The sequence below is a fragment of the Dipodomys ordii genome, unplaced genomic scaffold, assembly GCF_000151885.1.
Source record: "Dipodomys ordii isolate 6190 unplaced genomic scaffold, Dord_2.0 Scaffold109, whole genome shotgun sequence".
In the NCBI taxonomy this organism is placed as follows: Eukaryota; Metazoa; Chordata; class Mammalia; order Rodentia; family Heteromyidae; genus Dipodomys; species Dipodomys ordii.
The window spans coordinates 7,524,589-7,548,279 of NW_012267325.1; the positions used below are offsets into that span (position 1 = coordinate 7,524,589).

Sequence of the window (23,691 nt, forward strand, 5' to 3'; positions counted from 1 at the left end):
CATTGGATTCATGTGACTGAAATTAGAGAATATGCCAAACGTATAACTTTGATATGCATAGTGAGTAGGAAGCAAATAGAATAGTATGTTTTCAATGTATAAAATGCAAATAAGCTATTCAGAAAGATAAGTTTGTAAATGCAAGCATTTTATTAAATATTGGAAGGAATGTAATTCTAACTTCATATGTATCTGCACTAAAAATTACAGCTTTAGCTTTCTACTGTAAGTTGATTGTTCAAGGAAAAAGCAAGTAGTCCCTTATATTAGTAATTAGCATCTATCTATAAGGTAAATTCAAAAATGTCACTTTCCATTAAAAAGCAGCTACAAAAACTATTAGATGTTTTAGGAAAGGAGCCAGAAGCTTTTTAAAGCATGAAGAAATGCCCAGACATTCATGTAGGTAACTTATAATTAAGTAGAGTTTTCCTGGTTTGTTCTTACACCACCAGCACCACCACTGTCATTTTCATAATCAAATACTTACTTGTAATATTTTATAGCATTTTAAAGCAAGTTTAAAGGGCCCAGGAAGGGTCCTAGTTAATAAAATGGAAAAAACAATACTACTGATAATTTTCTTCTTGTCTGTATATCTGGATTTTTCTTGCTAGAAAACATTTTGCTTTCCTGAAGGCAATAGGCAACACTGGATAAAACTAAACTACATAACTTCTCCAAATCAGTTCAGGATATTGGTATAAATTCATATTGTTAGATACAATGTAAAGATACTAGAACAATTTTTATTTTTGTCTAATTCTCTTTCTTTCTAAATCATTTCTCTGTTTTCAAGATTAGATTTGGCTGCAAATATTCAAGTCTTCTTATTCTTTTCATACTCTCAAAAATATATGCCATGGATAAAGGGACTATTTCAAATTACTGGTTTAACAGAATTAAACTGAAAAAAAACTGTCAATAAATGACATCATAGACAAAATTATCAAATGTTTGACAAACTGATAAAAAATAATTGTAATTAGCAAAGATTTAACATCTAGGAGATAAAGAATTTGCAAGTCCATAAGAAAAACTGTGAGAAGAACAACTGAAACAACTGGGAAATAAAGAAAGTCAAATCTGAATTAGCAAGTGTATAAAGAAATCACCAACAATTAACTCTGAACAAATGGGCAAAAAATTGTATGTAAGCCAGCTATTAATGAAATTTAGATAAGTATATTCTTTATGTATTTTATGTGAGTGTATACTGGTACATTGTAGAGAGAAATCTGGGCATACTTACCTTAAATAAATATGATCCAGTAATCTCTTCCAGGGATACATCCCAAAGGAACTCAAGGCTAGGTTCAGAAGGGGACAGGCACAAAGATGCTCATTGTGGCAGCAAGATAGTTGCAAGAGGCAACTCTTTAGTAAAATACATGTATGCATAGAGTAAAATATTACCCAGCACTAGTAAACAGCAAACTAGCATTGCATACAGTAACATGAGTGTATTTCTGGATGAGTGGTAAAAATTAAAATTAAAAGTTAAAATATAAAGATTACAAGTAGAGTGAAACCCATAGTATGTTACCTAGACAAATTAATAACAAGCATATACAAAATAGTTCTGTATTTATTTCAAGTAATAATATATATCCAAAGGTATCTGAGAGTTTAGGGCAATAGAATGGTTCCCCACAGTGAAAATGCTGGCAAAGAGAGGTAAAATGGAGAATGAGTGGCAAGATGACATCTTTAAAATACATTTTTTGCATGGACAACTGAATTACATAGGTGTATGATATGCAAACAGTGGTATGTACGTAGAAAGAAAGAAAGTCAACAAGTATCTTACTAGGTCTTCCGGTGCAATTAAAAATCTATTTGGAATTGTAGTGACAAGTGAGAGATAAAATCATAATAGAACATTGAAAAATTATTGTTCAATCAGGTGTGAGAGTGGGGGTTTTTGAGGTTCCTTCAACAATTGAGAGTATCTTTTGTAACTAGATAATAAAAACAGAATAATCTATATCACACTGTGAATAGATAAGCTCTCCAGTGGCAGAAGAAAGTTTGCTTGAGGTTTCTCTTTCTGTTTTACTATTTTTTTCCTTTTCTTCTTATTTTTAGGACATTTTTCTTTCAACAGATTTCTGCTTTTAACAGTCACTCAATCTATTTTTGCTTTATGATTGTCCTAGGCCATAGTGAATTATCACTTGTTTATCCCTGAACACCAAAGGAATTTTTATTTTATTTCAATCTAAAAAATAAAACCACTAAAAACCACCTCAAAATTTCTTCCTCAGTCTAGAACATTGCTCAAGAGTCTCTTTTCTCAAATTTTAAGCCCAATATATTTGCTTTTTTACAGAGGAAATTTGTTATTATCAACTAATAATATCACTTGCCAACTGAAATAAATTATACACAGATAGAAGATAGAACTTAATTGTAGGAGAGAAGAGAGTTTCATTCATTTTGGTACATGACTGATGATGAAATAAACAGGAGGCATAGAAGGGAATTAAATACTTGCTGAAAAGTAGAACACATTAGACAAAAGTTGTCAGAGAAAAGCACCAAGTAAAATAACTCACAAGCTAGTCATTTAGGAAACAAAAAAAGGTATGAAAGCTGACTCTCTCTACTCAGGAGTCTGTTCTGGTACCTGCAGAAGGCAAAGAGGCTGTGGCATATAAGTGTTGTGAGCCTAATACCTGTACAGCACAAAAATGAACATGATTTAGAGTATTAAGATTCCTATGCCTACCTAAACACATATTAAACAAAATACCTGAACATTTGAGTTTACATATAAGGCAGCAGGAAGACAAAACAAGGGAATAAGAAGCACATTAGACACAGCAATTTAAAAGCAAACTATCATTAACTAATGGAATAAATGTTGGCAAAAATAAAATATGAGACATCTACAATATTAATATTTTAATTCCAAAAATGAGAAATGTAGAATCTACTTTGTAGAATGATTTTGAAAACTGCATAACTGAATTTTTATGAACAAGACCTAAACATGTCTAATATAATGAAGTCTTCATTGCTTCATCATTACTGTTGTTACTATAGATTTTATGTATAGTAAGGTGTCTTAATTTCAGTTCAAGAATTGTAATTTGCAGAGTTAATGGCTTCTTTTTTATATTTTCTGCATTATATGCTTTTTTCTCCATAATGTTCTTTTTGGAAGCTTTTTTTTGTTATTGTTTTTCTTCATGTATTTTTATTATTATAAACAGGAGTTTATAGTCATATGTTTTATATATAGTTATATGTCAGATAAAGAGTACATTTCTTTTGGAACAATGTCAAGAGTTTCTTCTAACTAACTATATATACATATAAATGTATATATATATATATATATATATATATATATATATGCTGTCTTATCTCTAAAGAGGTAAAAGGAAATTCTATATATTCAGCCCAGGTTAGTGATGTCATCTATACAACTATCAGCTAGCCAGTGAGGCTTAAGAACTCAGCAGAGCAGAAAAACCACAGTAAAACAAGGGAAAGGATAGAAAGAGGCAATTATTCAGACAAGGATGACGTTTTCTTTACCTCACCCCATACAAGAGATGGACTATATCACAACCAGAAAACAGGCACTTATAGCAACTTTCCAAAGAAAGATAAGACCCCCTCAAGTGTGCTTACTTGTTTAAACAGTACTTTCACTAAAAGTTAGTAGCTTTTGTGATTAAAATGATTTTAAGTAATTTATAATTTTTTTCAATTATATACATTAGTGTGAAAATTAAATTTTGACTCGAGTCAAAGAACAGTACTGCTTTTCCAAGAAACTTAGTTTGGATGAAATGTGTTAGCTTGCTAAGGAAAATGATGAAAATGGCTTGTTTGAAAACGTTTTCACTCTGACTGGAGCCTCCTCTGGTGTTTAGGTCTCCCTCATCAAGCACAGGGGTGCTAGGACTTCCTTAGATAGCAGGCCAGCAGCTGTTTTGGTGGGAGGATGATCATGTCCAGGGTAGGCCAAGATTAGAAGATGGTGAGAGGACCTTGTTTCACTTCTGATTTGGGCCCGGGGTTTTATGCTGAGCAAGTTGTTTCCTGAGCAATCTCAGTTTCACAATCCCAGCTAGAAATAAAACAGAAAAAAAAAAAAAAAAGATTCCCCCCTAGGAAAACAGCTGCAGTTCACCACGGGGCTGCGTGTGAAGACACAGTCAGGAACACACCATGCTAACGTCGGGTGACCGCCGTGGGGTAAGCGCGTGGGGAGGGCATGGGCTCGCTTCACGTCGCCTCAAGGGAATAGACGTACTTGCGTTCACTCGTTAAAGAGGAGTTCCTGAGGTGCTGGAATAGTCTACAAATAGGAGAATGACCCGGCTGGAGGCGAACCAAGGCGCTGCTGGGTAGCAGAATGCAGTCTGAGAGGCTTGGGACTCCCGGCAGGGTGACCGGAACAGCCGCGAACCTGAGGGAGCCGGGTTTACACCGCCAGAGGCTCGGCCGCGCCTCGTAAGCCCCGCCCTTCCACAACCCCGCCTTCTTCTGCTCGGGCCAATAGGAAGCCACGATGTTAGCGGGTGGGAGGCGCGGCCGGGTTGCTACAGCCAGAGCTGGGCGGCGGCGGCGGCGGCGGCGGGCGGAGCGGACTCGCGGATTCGGAGACGGGGGGCGCAATGGAGGGACCGGAAGGTAAGGAAATGAAGGATGCAGGCTTGGGGCCCTGAGCATTCGGGGGTCCCGTATACCGATATTCCGGAGAGGCGAAGGGAGATCCGGAGCGGCGGACCCCTCCTAGGCCTGGGTGGGCTGCAGCCGGACAGCTCCCCACGCCGAGGAGGGGTGACTCCCGCAGCCCCGCCTCAGCCCGGCTCGGGATGGGCTCTCTACCTAGCCCGCGCCCGCGCCAGCCCACACGACCTTTCCTTCTGTTTTCTGATCCTGCCTAACTCCCGCGGTCCCGTAGTTAATCGGTCTCACGGCCAGGTTTTTTGTTTGTTTTGTTTTCCTTCTTCTCCTTAAAAACTGGAGTCTAGGTTGCTGCCCACGGCCTCTCCACTGCCTGTCTTTGCTGGTCCTTCAGGGTGTATCTCCTACCATAAGCCACTTTCCCTTGGCCAGTTGCCTCTGCATAGCTGTTTTCACATTTCTGCAGCATCCTCCATGGGAGAGATGCCAGAGCATCTCCTAAGGAAGTGTCTGTCACTGGCAAGCTGTCCGACCGAGACAATAGGTTTCCAGATGGATTAGATGGTTTATTCACGATGAATTGTGAGGGAGAGCTAGCCTTGGTCCTTCAGCTTTGGGCTTATCCTTGTGTTGTAGCTATGACTCCAGATTTTGCTTTGTTCCCAAATCCTTCACTTTTCCTCCATTCTCTTAACACATTCTGTGCAGGGACTACATTAGTTTAAAAACAAAGGAATGAAGGGGAAATAAAAATAGCATAAGCAAAAGCAGTTTAAAGATTTAAATTGTGGTTTATCCTTCGGATGAAGAACAAGTCTTCAGAATTGAAAGATCTTGTTAGGATGTAACCCCTTTTTTTCTCATTTACTTATATTCAGGTCGATGGAATAAAGAACGAGCCATTGAGCTCTGTGTATTGTTAAATGATGCAGAGTACAATATTTCAGGTTTTGTTTTGAAGTGAAAAGTGATATTTGGTGACTTTTTCAGTGTTCTACACTCACCAGAAAGCGAGTTGGCAATAATGAGAGTTTATTTCATATATTTGCTTTGAGTGAAAGCCTTCATGTTAAGCACCTTGAAAATGACTGATAATTCTGATAATTTGTCAACTTCAGTGTGCTATTTCCTGTGAAATTTAATTTAAGACTACCAGTCTGAAGATTTTACTATTTAACGTTTGTGGTGAAAGCAGGTGTCTTCATCTAGGTTTTCCCTTACATATCCTAAACACTTTTCTATCTTGAGGATGCAACAAAGAATAAAAAAGTCAAAGCTTTAGCCATTTCAGTAGTCTTTTCATTTTAAGTTGTGTTGACATAACTAGTGAAGCTGTACTTAAGAATACATTTAGTAATAGAACCCTATTATACTCAATTACAAGGGTGGAGTATGCATGAATTCTATGTGATAAGGCTGTGGGCATTACGGGCTCCACTGATGTATCATGATAAACAATACCGGATTTTTCATCTGTTTTTAAATAAAACAATATTATCATTAATGGTGTGTTTTGTTGCAATGAATCAGGTTGAAATATATGAAATGGTTCTATTTCTGGAAAACAGTAAACATTCGAATATTGGTAATTGTATATGGTACAGACTAATAAAAGTTTTTGAGAATTTTATGTTGAATGAAGAATAGAGATTTTCTTCCCCCAGGCCCTTCCTGTTCCCCTTATTCATTTTTAAAAATAAATTATTTCATCACATTTGGCAAAGATCAAAACTTTAAATCTTTTTTTTATTGTGAAAATACTGTACAGAGGGGTTACAATTACATGGGCAAGATAATGAGTACATTTCTTATCAAGCATTGTAGCCTCCTCCTTTGTTTCCCCTTCCCATCCCATCCTCCCTCCACCCCCCCAACCCCTTTCCCCCCCCAACCAAAGTTGTGAAGTTTGTTTTCGACCTAATGACTTGTACATCTCATTGTTGCAGTAGGCCCACCTGTATCCCTATTTAAACGATTTTTTTCCCTTCCCCTCCACAAATTATAACAACATCAGATACAGTGAAAGCAGGGGTTATACCATGGGGGAGGGACATACAAAGCATCAAAGAAATCATCTTAGAATTCTATGCCTCCATCAGAAAACTTTGAATCTTGAAGTTGCTATTTATTAATTCATTCACCCATGTCTTCAGATAATAAACATTCATACAGTGATAGTTTCTTTTCTATGTTGGAAGTTTCCATCTAATATTTTGAAGGTGTGGGGTTACCTTACGTTTCAATATCTAGTATGAAATTTTGAAGTTTGCTCAATGTGTAATAGTAGTTGAGTAAATATTGTGCTCTGTGTAATTAGTCTTGCATTTCTGTTTGAAACCAGTTACCAAGTTCTGGCTTTACAAGCTTCTGTGAAGACAGAACTATGGATTCTTGAAAAGCTCTACTGATGATAATCTTATTCTCTTCTTTATGAGGTTATTATTTGTATGTTAATCATATAAATTATTTTCGATCTTATGGGACTTATAATTCCTGGATTTTCAAAGGTATAAGCATTTATACTGAACAATTTAATTTGAAGCCAAGTGTAAATCATTGCTTACAATTGTGTAATTAATAAAAGTATGGTTTGAATAATTAAAGATTTCCCTTTTCACCTAAATGTCATACAGATGTATCCAAAGACAACAGAAGTAGTTTTAGACCTGAATTATAAGCTTTTCGAGAGGTATTATAGAATTAAGAGGTGATAAACATTTTTTAAGATTTCTCCATATTTAGTACTTCATTGCCTTCATAATATCCTAAAAATTAGTTACAACAATGATAAACATCAGCTGCCTGTTTCTCTTTTGGGCTTCTAAAATTACTAGATCTTAATATTGTCTTCTGAAACTTGATTAGGAGTGGAATTGCTATTTTCCAGTGTAGCATTGCCTGCCTTAAAGGCAGGCGATATGTCTCATTAATGTTTCTACTATGTTTTTCTATAGCATAACTGTAAACTAGTTCATTAAATAATTTTTCTAGCATTGTTGTTTTGGGGGGATGATACTGATTAGATGGTAGATTTTTTTTATAGTCAATGCATTGGAAAGGCTTGTATTTTAATTTGTGTTTTGTTTCATTTTTGCTATATGATTTGGGCAGTTATTGAATAATGTCTTAACTTAGATAACATACACTGAAAATTTAGCTGAATGTCTAATGCATTAAACCCCACGTTTATTAGGTTTATTGGGTGAACCCATAGGAGGCATAATACTTGAAACAGTCCAGGATAGATAAACAGAGCACATGGTCTATACAGAGCCCTAAATAATCTGAAAAGGGAGAAATTGGGACTACATACACATATACAAACATACATACATACATACACACACACACACACACACATATATATATGTATATAACATCTATATATATGTATATAAAATAGGCATTGGAACTAAGGCAAAGATGGGGAAATTGAAAGGAAGGACAGGTTTAGAAGTTACTTCTCTTTTAAGAGGAAGAAAAGTTTGACTGATCGAGTAATAAGTTTGGCTTTAGAAGTGTGTTTATAGAATACTTGGAGTATCTGGTGGAAAAGTCTCAGAAAAAAAGTCTCATGGAACTGTAGACATAGACATTTTAGTAATTATCAACATATATGACAACAAATGAGTGTAATCACTAAAGCAAACTGTTTAGCATAAAAGAAAAGTTACTTAGGAGAATCTAATGTTTTAGGATTTAGTAGTATCTCATATTTAAACATAGATAGCCTAAGCACTCATCTTCTCAAATCCTGCTTCATTTGTGAAACCTAGACAACTTGTGTATAAAATAAATACAGTAGAAGTCAGAAGAACAAGGATTTTAAAAGTTGAAGGAAGTTATCAATGGTTTCTCATGTTATGGAAAGGTCCTATAAAATAATCTAAGAGAAGGCTTCAAATTTGGCAATTATGATAGTGAACAGTCATCTCTATTTCACAAAATTGTTTATCTCTATTTTAGCACATTTCCTGATCTACTTCGCAAAGATATTGTTATGATCTTCTCTTTTACCCTATTCTTTTCTTTATTCATTGTGTTTTTCGGTACTTGACATTTTATGTTTTCTAAACACGTGACCATGAAGCGAAGGACTTGAAGATGATTAGTGAGAAAAAAGAAAGCACTAATCATGTTCAGATTGGTAATGAAAGAAATTCAACCAAGAACTGACTTCCAGTGGTATTCCTATGTCTGTGGGTTATACTGTCCAAGACCTTTAATGGATGCCTGAAGCCATTGACAGTATTGAACCCTTTATGCACTATTATCTTTCCATATACATAAATATATATGTACACATATATGTGTACATATATGTGTACATATGTATATATATAATTATAAGGAAGTTTCACTTATATGCACAATAAGAGATTGACAACAATAATAAAATATAGCAGTTGTGATCATTGTAATAAGAGTTATGAGAATGGAGTCTTTTTTGAAAGTCAAGACAAGTACTTGTATTTTTAGCTACAGTTGACCATCAATAAATTAAACTACATAAATCAAAAGTGTGGGTGTGAGAGAGAACTGAATCTTTCTTTTTTTTTTTTTGCAGGATGAAGGTATTAACTTAGAACCTGGTGCTTGATAGTTTAGCTCTCTACTGCTTAAGCCTCCAGTCTGCTTTTTGATGGTTACTTTATTCCCTAGCCTAGCCTTGAACCTCTATTTTCTAGATTTTAGCCTATTGAATAGCAAGGATTTACAAATGCAAATCTTTAAGAGTCCAGAGGGGGACTTTTTAAAGCTGTTTTGGCTGAGGCTATTGTTTTGAACTAGAGTGCAAGTAAAAAGAGGGTGAAGTTAGGTGTTGTAACTTATCCAATGAAATCTTGTTAAGTTAGTTGAAAAGAAAAAACATCCTTGATATTTTCAAAATTGATATCAACAAGATTTTGTAAAAGGTCTTGGGAAGAAAGTAGTATTGTGAATGATATGTACTTCAAAAGAGAATTTTGTTGAGTTATGTAAAGGTTAGATTCAGATCAACTGTGGTAGAAGGTAAGGCTAACCAAATAGACATGCTTGCGTTAGGAAGAATTATTCTTGGATTTTAAGATGTCTTTTTTTTGGAGAAGATTCTCTCCTTTTTCCTTAAATATATATATCTTTTAAATGTTTGTTTCATCTATATATACTAGCAAATTCTTTCACATTACCTGTATTGTATAGTAGTATTACACTTATTCATGTTCTGAAATCATAATTATCTACTTACAACAGAATCAAGGACTTATGGTAAGGACAGATTGGCTTCTCCACAGTTCTAGAATGGTAAAATATTTTATTGATGGAATTTTTTTCCATCATATTGTTGTTCCTTTTGCTCGCTGCTACAATGTTACCTTCTTTGAATAAGAACTCTTGGTTATGTTTTTATATGCATCAATATTTGCTAGTTTAGACCCCTTAGGAGAGGTTTGTGAGGTAGATTGAACAGCTATTTCCTCATATAATAGATTTTTTAAAGTAATTTAGCGAACTTCTTTATTTTATAGAAGAGGAATCTAAATTTTAGAAAGGTTTGATTTTTTTTTTAATCTAAAACTCGAGTCTTCAATAAAGATGTTGAGACTTGAAGTTAGATAATGCAAGTCAAATTTCAGTGCTTTTCTCTACTGTATTGTCATACCTTTTAGTGAATATCATTATTACAAAATGTAGATTTTGACAAAATACTTAACTTATTTATTATGTACTGTTGGCTTAAGTTTTTTAGTAGGTCTTCTCATCAACACAAACACAAATACAAGTTATATTTTATGAAATACAGGACTTCTGCTCTATGACCAACTAATACAAGAGGAAATTAGTTTGGATTATCTATTTTAAACAACATAATGATTTTTCAAAAATATTTTTATCTTTTTATTAAGATGATTGTATTTTCTTTAAGCTGTAAATCCCAGGGTAAACTGAACTCATGATCTTTCTGCTTCACCCTCCAGAGTTCTGTGATTGCAGGAGTGATTAATATCTTACTTTTCATTTACTTATTCTTTTTGTGACAATGAATTTAAAGAGATTTAAGTCCATTACATGGTTTGTGTGAATTTTGATTCCTATAATTGGATTTTATCACATGCTAATATTTTGCTACTCTTAAGTTGTATGGTTTTTGTTTTTGTTTTTATAAAATGGGAGATGGTTTGAATCTTAGATTGCATATTTAAATCAAATACATTATGGTGGCATTCTGAAAGCAATGATTGTATTGTTTTGTCTTCGTGCCACCATTATTACATGGTATGTGCTTAGCAATGACTAGGTTTTATTTATTTCTTATTATTTTAATATATCAAACTGGCTTTTCTCAACATTTATTTTTAGTACTCTAGATTGATACAGTTCTTCATATATGCCCCATGTGCTCTACCACTGGCTTATTCCTCAATAGCGGTTGCCTCAGTAGTTAGTTTTTATAAGTAGATACTGAAATGTACTTTGAAGCAAGTAAAGCATGCAATACTTTTAAACATTATGTTTGACAGAGTTTTAAATCACTGCTTAGTATTTAAAGTATTACATAAAAACTGTAAGCAAGTCTAATGGCTTATTCAGCATGTGGTTTCACTTGGACCATCTTTTTAAAAGCATTCTTAGTGAATTTAATGGATTCCACATGGCAAGTACTTCACCTTTCTGAATTGTTGGTGAAGTTATGTGATCCTTATAAATGAGACTTCTCTCCTTAAGTAACCTATCTCCTGATATTAGAGAAGGACAAATCAGGCATATCTTAGCTTTGCCATTGTAATGTCCACTGTTAAAGTGCCACTGTACAGACATTGCCTCCCGTTTGGGATCACAAATAGCCACTATTTGCTAGTAAATAGGGCACTGGAGTACTAGAACAGTAAGGGGGAAAAAAAGTTCTTCTGTTACTATATTTGAATATATTCTCTAATGTCTATTTTGGTACACTTGATTAGTTTTCTGCAAGCTCAACAGATGCTATATAATGTACATTATGGAATCCAAAAAAATCCATTTTCCATGAGTTAATGTTACTTCTAAAAGAAAATGTTTTTCTATTTGTCTTTCATATAGTAAAAGAATTTGAACCACAGTAAATTAATCAAAGTATGGGAAAATATTACAAGTTTACAAATTACTTTTGGAAATTAAAATATGAAAATAAATTTAGATTTGATATTTACCTAGTAAATAAAATGATAGATTGATTCAGTTCAGTCCTGAGAAATGTAGGTTTCTATTGCATTTGTAGTAGTTGTTATATCCAGACGTATCAGATGAATATATCAAGTTTAACTGAATACCTCAATTTCCTGGTTCACTGAATCTTAATACCATATATACGTAACAGAGTAAACATGGATGTATGTAGTTAAGATAACTAAGTGCTTTTGAGAGTCTTATGCTTTCTATTATCTGATAACAAACAGTGCAAGATTTTTTTTTCTAGATTCTCTATGTCATCACAGGAGGTTACTTAACCAACGATAATTCTTTAGAGCTATTAGGATATATGTGTGTTCTAAAGTATAGTGATTTACAACAGAGATAGGTTATAAGAGACATGATTACATTATCGGTTACATCATTACAAGAAACCTAGATATTTCCAACTATATCAGTTTATATATTATGGCCATGTTGATCACAGGTAACTTGAAGCATTCAATAATTTTGCTTATGTTAATATGAAACAAAGTGCTTTTTGTAAGAACTGACAACTCATCTATGAAGCTAACAAAAAATGTAAAAGATTGAGTTTACAATTTGATCTATAGAAATTATTTATTGTTTTCTGTTTCAGATAATGGAAGTGTTGTCCAAGTTGGAGAATTACTGCCTTGCAAGATTTGTGGAAGAACATTTTTTCCAGTGGCATTAGTTAGTAGACTGATTCTGTGCCTTTTCCCTTCTGGATTTAATGTGATTATTAGTACTCTAGAACAGCTCTTATGGGAAGAACTTAATATGGAATAATGGTTGAATGGTTACTACATAATATTCTTGTTCAAGAGTCTCAGTTTTATCTACATCATTTTTCCACAATGTTCTTTTTAAGAGTTTTACTGGTCTTCTGAACTCCTCCATTTAAGTATTAAATTCTTTGTAGTAAAGGGGAAAATATTACCAGAAACAAACACACTCTGATAAAAACAAACAAAACACCTCTTAAGTACACATAACAATAGATTTACAGATACAAAATGAGATGATACCTAGGATGTGCTTTCAAGTCATGCAGAGGAAAAAAAGTAGAGAACAATGATTAAAATGCTTTTAATTGTTGGGTAGGATGATAAGTAAATGGGAGTTCATTATACTATTTTCAAGTGTAAAAAAAATCTAAAGAAAAATGTTTCTTTCTATTAAAAAAAGGTAAAATATGTTACTTTTAGATATTTGTAACTGTTTACCTACAAATAAAAGACTTTAATTGATCTTAATTAAAAGTAGCCATTCAAATAATGAGTAATAAAAATTATGCTTTTGTGCCAAGCATCAATGGCTTATGCCTGCAATCCTAGCTGTTAAGGAACATAGTATATATTTATAGGTGCATTAGCATATTTTTAAAATTTAAACATAAATTATTCAAAATTTATACATTTATTGAGATGATTTATTAGTATTGTTAATAAGCAATGTTGGGGTTTTTTTTTTGGTCTGGTCGTGGGGCCTGAACTCTGGGCCTGGGCACTGTCCCTCAGCTCTTCAGCTCAAGGCTAGCGCTCTACCATTTGAGCCACAGCACCACTTCCGACTTTTTTATTTTTTTGCTTATGTGGTGCTGAGGAATCGAACCCAGGGCCTCAGGCATGCAAGGCAAGCACTCTACCACTGAGCCACCTTCCCAGTCCTAAGCAATGTTTTAATAAATGGATCTGCTCATTAGTGTTCTGGCTCCACTTATATTCTACTCTAAATTATTTTTAACTAAGTTTTGTTAAAGTAAAACTTGTACTACAACTATTTCCAGAAAATAAAAAAAATAAATTAAAAAATGAAAGTTCTGAGACCAGAAGCTCACCCCTGTGATCCTAATTACTCAAGAAACTTTGATCTGAGGATTATGGTTTGAAGCCAACCTTAACTACTAAAAATTCAGAGTGGAACTGTGGCTCAAGTGGTAATGTACTAGCCTTGAGCAAAATAGCTCATGGACAGTGCCCAGGTCATGAGTTCAAAGTCATGAGTTCAACCTTCCCCCTCTTAACAAAGAATGATAAAAGAGAGGAATTAGTGATCAAAAAGGTTCTTAACAACAGATACCTCTGCCAGCCTTTTTGTAATACTTTAGAAACATCATTCCAACATGTTTTTTTAAAAAAATACTTTATTGTAAAAATACTGTATAGAGGGGTTACAGTTACAGTTACATGAGTAAGGTAATGAGTACATTACCTATTGAGCATTGTTGCCTCCTCCTTTGTTTTTCCCCTACCATCCTTTCCTTCCCCACCTCCCCATCTATCCCCACCCCCTCCTCAAGTTGTAAAATTCGTTTTCAATGTAGTTACATTGTTACAATGGGTCAACCTGTATCACTATTTAAGCATTTGGTTTCTTCCCTCCCCTCCCCAAATTAGAAAAGTGAAGTATATATACAAGATACAGAGCACCGGAATCAAATATAGTGAAAATGAGTTAAACCATTGGGGAAACACACACAAAAGAAATTTAAAAAATCACATAGTGTACAGTATAAGTACATTAAGAAGAACAGCGACAAAGATAAAACCTCTTGTGTTCCTGTATTGGGGTTTATTTCACATAATATCATCATCTTATATGGTCAAATGTATATAGCTTTTGACCTTTTCTGCTTGTCCCAGACATATACTAGTTATTGTACATAAGGAAAACCATGGGGCCTATGTTTCTTTGGGCCTGGCTTACTTAATATAATTTTTTCCAATTCTTTCCATTTCCTAACAAATGGGGTGATGTCATTCTTTCTGATGGAGGCAAAAAATTCCATTGTAGGGTCTGGGAAGGTGGCTTAGTGGTAGAATGCTTGCCTTGAATTCATAAGGCCCTGGGTTCAATTCCTCAGCACCACATAAGCAGAAAAATCTGGAAGTGGCGCTGTGGCTCAAGTGGTAGAGTGCTAGCCTTGAGCTAAAGAGCTGAGGGACAGTGCCCAGGCCCAGAGTTCAAGCCCCACGACCACCAAAAAAAAAAAATACATTTTATACATATATATTATATACACCACATTTTCTTGATCCATTCATCTACTGAGGGGCATATGGGTTGGTTCCATATCTTAGTATAGTAAGTAATGCTACCATAAGCATAGTTGTGCTGGTAATTTTAGTATATCCTTGTTTGTGGTCGTTTGGGTAAATGCCCAAAAGTGGGATTGCTGGGTCATAGAGGAGCTCTATGTGTAATCTTTTGAGGAACCTCCATACTGCTTTCCAAAGTAGCCAATACATGTTTGAGTTGTATTTTTTAATCATTTTTCAAAGCTTTCAGCTTAGTTTTTACAAATAAACTTTTATTGTTTAATATCTAAGTAATGTTAATGTAAATATTACACCTTTTACAATGGTTTGGAAATAAAAGCCACCTATTCTTGACATATTACTAAACTCATAAACATGGCATATATATGATAATACTAAATGGTGATCCACTAACTTCATTTTTTATTATTTGAGGTTTTACTCAAATAGCTATAGTTATACTGCTGTGTTTTAAAATGAAACTGGGAAGTATGTATGTCAGTAATTTAGTGTAGTGTATGAGATTTTATGACATTAAGTTAAATCAGGTGTGAGATTTCTTTTATTCACAGAAAAACTTCCAGATGCATGCAAAAGAAAAATGATGCATTTAATTCACAGTCATTAGTCAATATGTTTCATATAATGGAGAATTGTTTTATCTGATTAATTGAACAAACAAGAGAACTTTATATTGTTCTTTGAATGAATAAATGATTAAATGCACAAACACTTTAAAAAAGAAAAACCTATAAGAGTAGAAGACAAAGTGAGAAAATTCTAGGTGAAGGAAAGTAGAAAGTTTGAATTCTTGACGGAGGAAAAGGATAATGTGGAGGAAGGACACAAATCTGGCCACTTTATCCTATTATTTTGTATTCTTTTAATCTATTAATCTTGCATTGCTTTTAGTAATCAAAAGTAGTCCTATTATATTATCTTTGATAGTCCCATGACCAATGCATTCTTCTCCATTTGCATCCTTTTTCTAGTATTGCTGAATAGTATTCAGTGAAGACTTTTTTCACTCAAGTTTTCACTTGCGTACATTATTTTTCTTACTGTTAGTGTGTGAAAATGATAGATACTTAACCCATAATAACATTTTGAAAGATTATTTCCCTATAATTTATTGTAGGCAATTTATTTTACCAAGGAAAAACGAACCTTTTATTTATTTCGGGCTCAGATTTTTTAATTAGACAGATTTTTTTAAACTAGTGTCAAATAGTTTTATAGTCTTGCCTTGTGGAGAAAATAAAATTATATGTTTCATTTCTCCGTTTAACAGAAAAAACATGGACCTATTTGCCAGAAAACAGCCACTAAAAAACGGAAGACCTTTGATTCAAGCAGACAGAGAGCTGAAGGAACTGATATTCCAACAGTAAAACCTCTTAAACCTAGGGTAACTATCTCACTTTTTAAGCAGTATGAACCTTGCTGTTGTAAATATTTTAAAAAATAGATAATTATTCCTTGTGCTAAGATTAAATAATGAGCAAAGTTCTTTTATTTTTTTCAGTTTTTAAACTTTCAAAAACTTAGAAATTCTATTTTTATTTTAAGTTTAAATTGCAAAGGTAAGACTAAAGTTGTGGCTCAAATTCCATCAATTACTTAGAGGTTTGTTTACCATTGGAGAGCTAAAGAGCTGAGAGTCATTTGCTTAGCTGTAGACTGGAACTAATTCAAACAAGTATGTTAAATTATTATTTGGCTTTAATTTTTGCTCTATTACTGTCTTTAACCAATAATATAAAAATCTTAAATATACGAAAAGGAAAACAGCATAAAAGACATTGATGTTTTCTGGAGAAGAGTTTAATCAATTGTTTGGTTACTGTACTGTAGTTGTTTTCTTTTTGTTGTTGTTACTATTAGAAGTAAAGCAGTGAACTTCTTTGATAACCTGTCCTTCTATTTTTATAAATAAATCATTTAAATACTTCATAAGATACAGTTTTAAAGAGTCATTTAGTGAAATGGTCAAAGCTAAGTTTTTAACCAAATCTTTAATCTTACTAATAAAATTATTTAGTAAAATCCTTAAGTGAGTTATGACACATTAAACCTTAACAGTTTTAGATGATTTGAACATAGCCTGTAACTATTGCTTATAATCCAAGGTATTCCAAGGACAGAGATTGGGACTTGCCACCCTAGGACAAAAACTCAAGACCCTTTTGGGAACAATAAAACCAAAACAGTGTAGGCATCTGGCTCAAGTGATAGAGGTCCTGTCTAGCAAGTACCATGCCACTAAGTCAAACCCCAGAATTGCCATAAAATGTACAAACAGGACTGAAGTAGCAGAAGCCAAAAGAGGAAATGGAAAAAGAAGGAACAGAAAATTGAGCAGGCCAAGTAGCAGAGACTCATAGAAACCTTCCTGATGATGAGAGGCCCAATATAAAATTTCATATCCTTTGTTAAAGTGGTTGTGGAACTGAGAGCAAGTAGAGCTAGCCATAGTACCTGGTTAATCTTCTAAAGAAGTAGAAGAGGCAAGCACATATCCCACCGGAAGGCCTTATTTGCATAAAGTAGTCTGATCTAGTCCAACAAAGAAGAGATGCATATAACCTCTGAGCCTCTCTCCCCAAACATTTTTTGCAAGTAACTGTCTCAGGAAAATCTAAGTCATTCAGAAGTGAATGATGAGAAAACTTGTTAGGTCACATTGATACAAAAATGTACTATGAAGAAAAAATAGAAAAGAGCAGCAATACTTGCCAGTAGGCGAGTAATACTTGTTAAGAAATAAATGAATAATGTGATCATAGATTTAGCTATAAAAGAAGAGACTTTTTAAGAATTTTGCTTTTATATCCATGAACTGTAGGTCTGTCATTTTTCTTCTCATAACATTTTGTTGCTCCCATAAATCTAGTTGGAGAATGCCTTGTTTTCATTTTCTGAAAGAGTTTTATGTGGGGGAGGGAAGGTTTTTCATGATAAATACATTTTTTAAAGTGAATATGAGACTTTCTCTCTGATATTTGTTTTGGTGTGTGTGTGTGTGTGTGTGTGTGTGTGTGTGTGTGTGTGTGTATTTGTGTTTTGCAGGATACTGCTAATTTGAGCTTATCATATTTATTAGCAAGAAGTTTCCTTATAGTAACTTATTTATTTTTCTATGTAAACACTTGATTGTGTTTTCATACTTTGGTAAATTTTTATCACATTTTCTTTAGTTTTGACTTGGCATTTTAAAGGAACCATGTTTTGACTTTGTTGATCCATGTAAAGACTGGAGACACACTAAGAACAGTTGAACAGTTCAATAATATAACAAAACAATACATTTTGTGGTATATGAACCAGCATCATATTTAATGTAGATAGAATTACCATGTTATATAAATATTCTATTCTCTGCAAAGGATATGGAGTTAAATGGCTGTGACTTCACTTGGTTACCCATTTTAAAAAGCAAAACTTAGTTGGGTTCATATGACATGTGATATACTTACAAGATATACAATGTAATTACAAATAATAGAAGATTTAAAGTTTTGAAAGTGAATCCATGAAAGTTCAAGAAGGAAATATGGGAAATTTTTATTTTCTCATCATATAAATTTAGGCTCAGATAGCTACCTATAAATTCAGAGACCATAAAAGAAAGTAAATGAAGTTTTAAAGTAATTGTATCAAAGAAGAAGAATCTGTAAGGTTGTTGAAGGAACAGAGGGAATACTGTACTATAATAAAATTATTTGAAGCCGGGAGCCTGTGGTTCATGCCTGTAATTCTAGCTACTCAGGAGGTTGAGATCTGAGAAATCATGGTTCTAAACCTCGACAGGGCAGAAAAGTCCATGAGACTCTGATCTCAAATAAACCACCAGAAAACTGGAAGTGACCCTGTGACTCAAGTGGTAGAGCACCTGCCTTGAGCTCAAGAGCTCAGGGACAGCGCCTAGGCCCATAGTTCAAGCCCCATGACTGACAAAAACAAAAAGTTATTTGAAAATTGTGTCATTTTAGAGATCAAATTCACAAAATGGGCAGCAAAAAATGATTCATAGTGATGTGAAATGCTATTTGTTAAGTCACACTCATAAGAAAAAACAGCTAGTTAGGTTCACAGAGAAAGGATAATTATTTTCCATTTTTTTTGTCAGTTAAAAGCACAACGTTTGGTAATTTTATCAGTGACATGATAGGAAAGGTGAGAAGGACCCTCTTAGTGTAGACACAATGTAACACTTATAGAAGACAATTAGACAGTATCATTCATAATTAGAATTATAGTTTGAAAGTTCCATACAATAATATTGCACACAATTTTTAAAAAATTTAATTTAGCAATGTCATTTACAGATTCTTGTTAAAGAATCTGTGAAAGCAATATAGCACTACATCAAGTTACTATTCAGTTTATTAAAAATATATTTTAAAACTTTTATTTCTTTATTTATAGCCAGAACCACCAAAGAAACCATCTAACTGGAGAAGAAAACATGAAGAATTTATTGCCACCATAAGAGCTGCTAAAGGCCTTGATCAGGCACTTAAAGAGGGTGGCAAACTCCCTCCTCCTCCTCCACCTTCTTATGATCCTGGTACATTATTTGACAGAAAATGATAGAATTCCTATACATTTAAGGCATCTTAAAATTCATTCTATTATAATGAGCCTAATTACACATGCACTTTAAGTGCTTTGGTGTAAAACGTTAGTAATAGTCCAGGCCTCAAATCATTAAGAACATAGAAATGTATTTATTGTCTTTTTGTCACAATCCTTTTACTTAAATGTAAATCATTACATCATTTTAAAATTATAATTACCATTGAATGTTAAAATTTGAGGAAATATAGTCACTCAGTAGAATTCTGATATTTACATTGTTACTTACCAAGTTAACAACATTAAAATTGAATTAGTATTCTATACTTTCGTTTATTTCCCAGTGCCAGAATGATGTTTAACAAATGTTGATGTGATCATTTTTAATATTTTATTGAAAAGCTTACCAGCTAATAGAATAGAAGGCCACATAGTAAATATTTTAGTGTTGACATTCCATAAAGTCCCTGTTGGAACTCACAACATTTTCATTGTTGCAATATGTCATATGTAAATGAATGGATATGATTATGTTTCAATAAAACTTTTTACCTAACTCAGGCAATGCCTGACATAGATCACAAGACATATAGTTGGCCAGCAGTATTATTAGTTAATTTCAATTCTTTAAATGTTGTTTCTGGGATAATGCAGCTGAGTTTAGACCTTTTTCAAACTCCACTTGTGGTTTTTTCCATATAGTTCTTTGCTTTGGCAATATTAGGAATTACATGTTGTAATGCATACAGTTAACATTTTTCATGTATTCATAAGTTTTTAAGAGTGACAGTTTTTCAGGATAATTAGGGCTCTACAAATTTTTTAATCTTTTAAAGACAAAAACAACTTTGTTATTTTGTTTTAAGACTACTCAATTAATAAGCAGAACAAACTTCTGAGCTTCAAAATTTATTCATAAAAATTTAAAGTGCATTCTCCCTATCCAGAAGTAAACTTGTTGAAATAAATGGAGATTTTTCTTTTAACAATTGCTGAATTTTTTTCCTTATTCCCACTGTCCCATGTAGTTGTTCTTTTATAATGCTAAAAAATTGGGTTCTGTGTTAAATATAAGGTTTAATTTTAAAACAAATTTAGAAAATATTTCAAATTACAAACATCTTTTAAACTTGAGTTTCTTATGTTATTGAAGTTGTTTATCAGTACCAAGTTTTGGGAACTCTTAGAGAAAATAAGAGTGTTAAAGTCCATTAATCTATTTCTCTAATTGAAATGAAATATATAGATGTACTCATATTTCAAATTCTGTGTTATTACTATTTACTATAAAATGTGTGTCTATAGCAAAAATATCATACTATAGAGGTAAAAATAAAATTATAATTTTCTTCTTATTCTTTTTACTGAGTACATGTATTTTAATTATTTTCCTCAGAATTGATTTAATGCTAGCAGAAAGCTAGGATTGTTTAATTGGACTTTTTCTTTAGAGTCTATACTAACCTTAGATAAGTCAAGCTAAATGTTAGATTATTTTTTATTATCAGATGTATTATTTATATTATGTATCTTAAGTTACTCTTCTTAGAAACCAGTGATACTTTATATCTATTTCAGGTGTCCTGTTACTAATTTATTTCTGTTTGGGTCTGTTTTAGATTATATTCAGTGTCCATATTGCCAGAGGAGATTCAATGAAAATGCAGCTGATAGACACATAAATTTCTGTAAAGAGCAGGCAGCACGTATTAGTAATAAGGGCAAATATTCTACTGATACCAAAGGCAAACCAGCTTCTCGGGCACAGGTGAAATATTCAACTTAAGTCATTTCTACAAATCAGTGAGAAAATGTCACTGTCATATATATATTTGTATGTTTATAGTGTCTTGATTTACAAACTTTTATACTTTTCTCATCTGCTAAAGTAGATACATTAATTCTAAGAAAGTTAATTAATGACTGATTGAGAAAAATTACTTAAATTAATCCACTTAAAATGTACTGGAATAAGCAGGAACTTTGTTGCACTAGCGTTAGTTTAACTAAAACTTAGAAATCTTCATGTTTTCTTTTTGTTTTTTTCTTTATGTTTTTAAATTTTATTTTATTGTAAAGATGCTGTACATAGGGGTTACAGTTACATGAGTAAGGCAGTGAGTACATTACTTGTTGGGCATTGTTACTCCTTCCTTTGTTCTCCCACTATCCCTTTTCTCCCCCACCTCCCACACTTTCCTCACTCCCCCCTCTTCCCTCCCCAGCCTGCAGTTGTAAAGTTCATTTCCAATATACTCTCTTGTGGATGTCATTGTTGCTATAGGTCATACTGTGTCATTGTTTCAACATGTTGTTATTCCCCTTTCTCTCCCCAGATTAGACAAATGTATATACAAGTTGAAGGGTACCAAAATCAAGTACAGGGACAACAGGGGATATAACATACAACACGGGGAAGAACATACAAAGGAAACAAAAACAAAAATCACATAGTACATTTAAGACAAGAACAACAAGGAAAGACCTCTTGTGTCCATATCTTGGGGTTTATTTCACTTAGCATCATCTAATATGATCATATGAACATAGCTTTTGAGTTTTTTCTGCTCATCTGATAAAATTATATATGTATACTAATTATTGCAAATGAGGGAGACCATGGAACCTAAATTTCTTTGGGACTGGTTTACTTCACTTAAAATGATATTTTGCCCAAGTCTTTCCATTTTCTAATAAATGGGGCAGTATCATTCTTTCTGATGGAAGCATAGAATTTCATTATATATATACATATATATACAAATATATATATACACATATATATCACAATCTTCATGTTGTAATTATTCTGTTTAAAATATTTTCTGATTTGTAATCCTTTTCATTTCATAGGGAATAATTTACTTCTAAAGAGTTGAGGGGTTCTAGGTATTTCATTGTTTATAATTCACTTGTCTGAGAACCTACAGGACAAAATTTCTACCTTTTAAGTTTTTTTATTGCTTATCATATGGTGTTTGTTTTTGAATATTACATGCTATCTGGAAAAAAGTTTTTGTTCTGCAGTTATTTGGTGCCAGATTTATAAACTCTCAGGTCAAAGTGTCTGGTACTAGCTACCTTTTCTTTTGGTTGACCCATCAGTTATTGTAAAGTTATGTGTTTAAATCTTCAGCTGTGATTGTGGCCTTTTCTGTACATTTATTTTTTTCACTTTTACATCTAATAATTTGATTTTTCTGTTAGTTTCTCTTCATACATATAATATATATTATGTATTCATACTTTATAATTTATAATTTCTATTTCATAAATATAAAATATAAATATGATGTTTAAATTTATATTTCATAAATAGAAAGTCTAAAAATAGTACAGTATTTATATTTGCATTATATATAATACTTTTTTCTCATTATCCTTTTCTGTATGTGGCCACATTCCTTTTATAAGAATATAACAATTTCAACTCAGGCTATTCTCTATTCCTTAAATACATTTTTGCATAATTTGGAGGCCAGCTTGTACTTGTATCTTATGTTTATTTCTTAAATATAATTTGACTGCCATTACCTATTCTCTTAAATGTTTAGCCCCTTATATTTAGAATATTTCTTTTTGTATGTGTGTGCCATAATAAGGCTTGAACTCAAGACCTGGGTACCCTAAGCTTTTTATGTTCAAGGCTCTACCTGTGCCACAGTGCCACTTCCAGCTTTTTTGGTAGTTTTATTGGAGATAAGTATTTCAGGCATTCATTTCCAGGTTGGTTTTGAAATGCAATCATCAGATCTTCGGTTTCTAAGTGTAGGATTAAAGGTGTGAGCCACCGGCTCCCAGCTACATTTAATGTAAGTTTTGATAAATTGTTTAGGTCTGCTATGCTCAATTTTTCAGCTTGTCAAATCCATATGTATAATTTTTTATTCTTGCACTATTTCTCTTGTTTTAATGAAAGATACTTTTTATTCTCTTTTAACTTCTTTTGTTATACTAGGCATAACATATATCTTTGATTTATTCGTTTTATGGCTATTTGTATTTACCTCTCATTGTCCTTAGTGCTAATACATGTGTAACTCTACATACACCAGAATACACATCAAGCGTATTGATGTCTGTTATCATGTAGTCTTTGTATTATTGCTTTACATATCATTTTTAAAGAAATGGGGAAGTTAATGTATTAGCACATCTATATATTGATGTATACATATACTTTAAGTTTGTACTGATGTATTCATTATTCTAGATTGATTCTTTCTTGCAATTCTTCCATGGCCCTTTG

General features: G+C 33.0%; 1 protein-coding gene across 1 annotated transcript in view; it reads left to right on the forward strand.

Moving 5' to 3' along the window:
• The first annotated feature begins 4,587 nt into the window (after window positions 1–4,587).
• The window catches only part of Zc2hc1a (zinc finger, C2HC-type containing 1A), a 35,651-nt gene continuing 16,547 nt past the window's right edge, over window positions 4,588–23,691 (forward strand). The window contains exons 1-5 of the mRNA XM_013028462.1: window positions 4,588–4,650; window positions 12,440–12,516; window positions 16,156–16,272; window positions 19,293–19,434; window positions 21,062–21,210. Of these exons, the coding sequence (XP_012883916.1) occupies window positions 4,635–4,650; window positions 12,440–12,516; window positions 16,156–16,272; window positions 19,293–19,434; window positions 21,062–21,210 (501 nt within the window). The 5' untranslated portion in view covers window positions 4,588–4,634. The remainder of the gene's footprint in view (window positions 4,651–12,439; window positions 12,517–16,155; window positions 16,273–19,292; window positions 19,435–21,061; window positions 21,211–23,691) is intronic.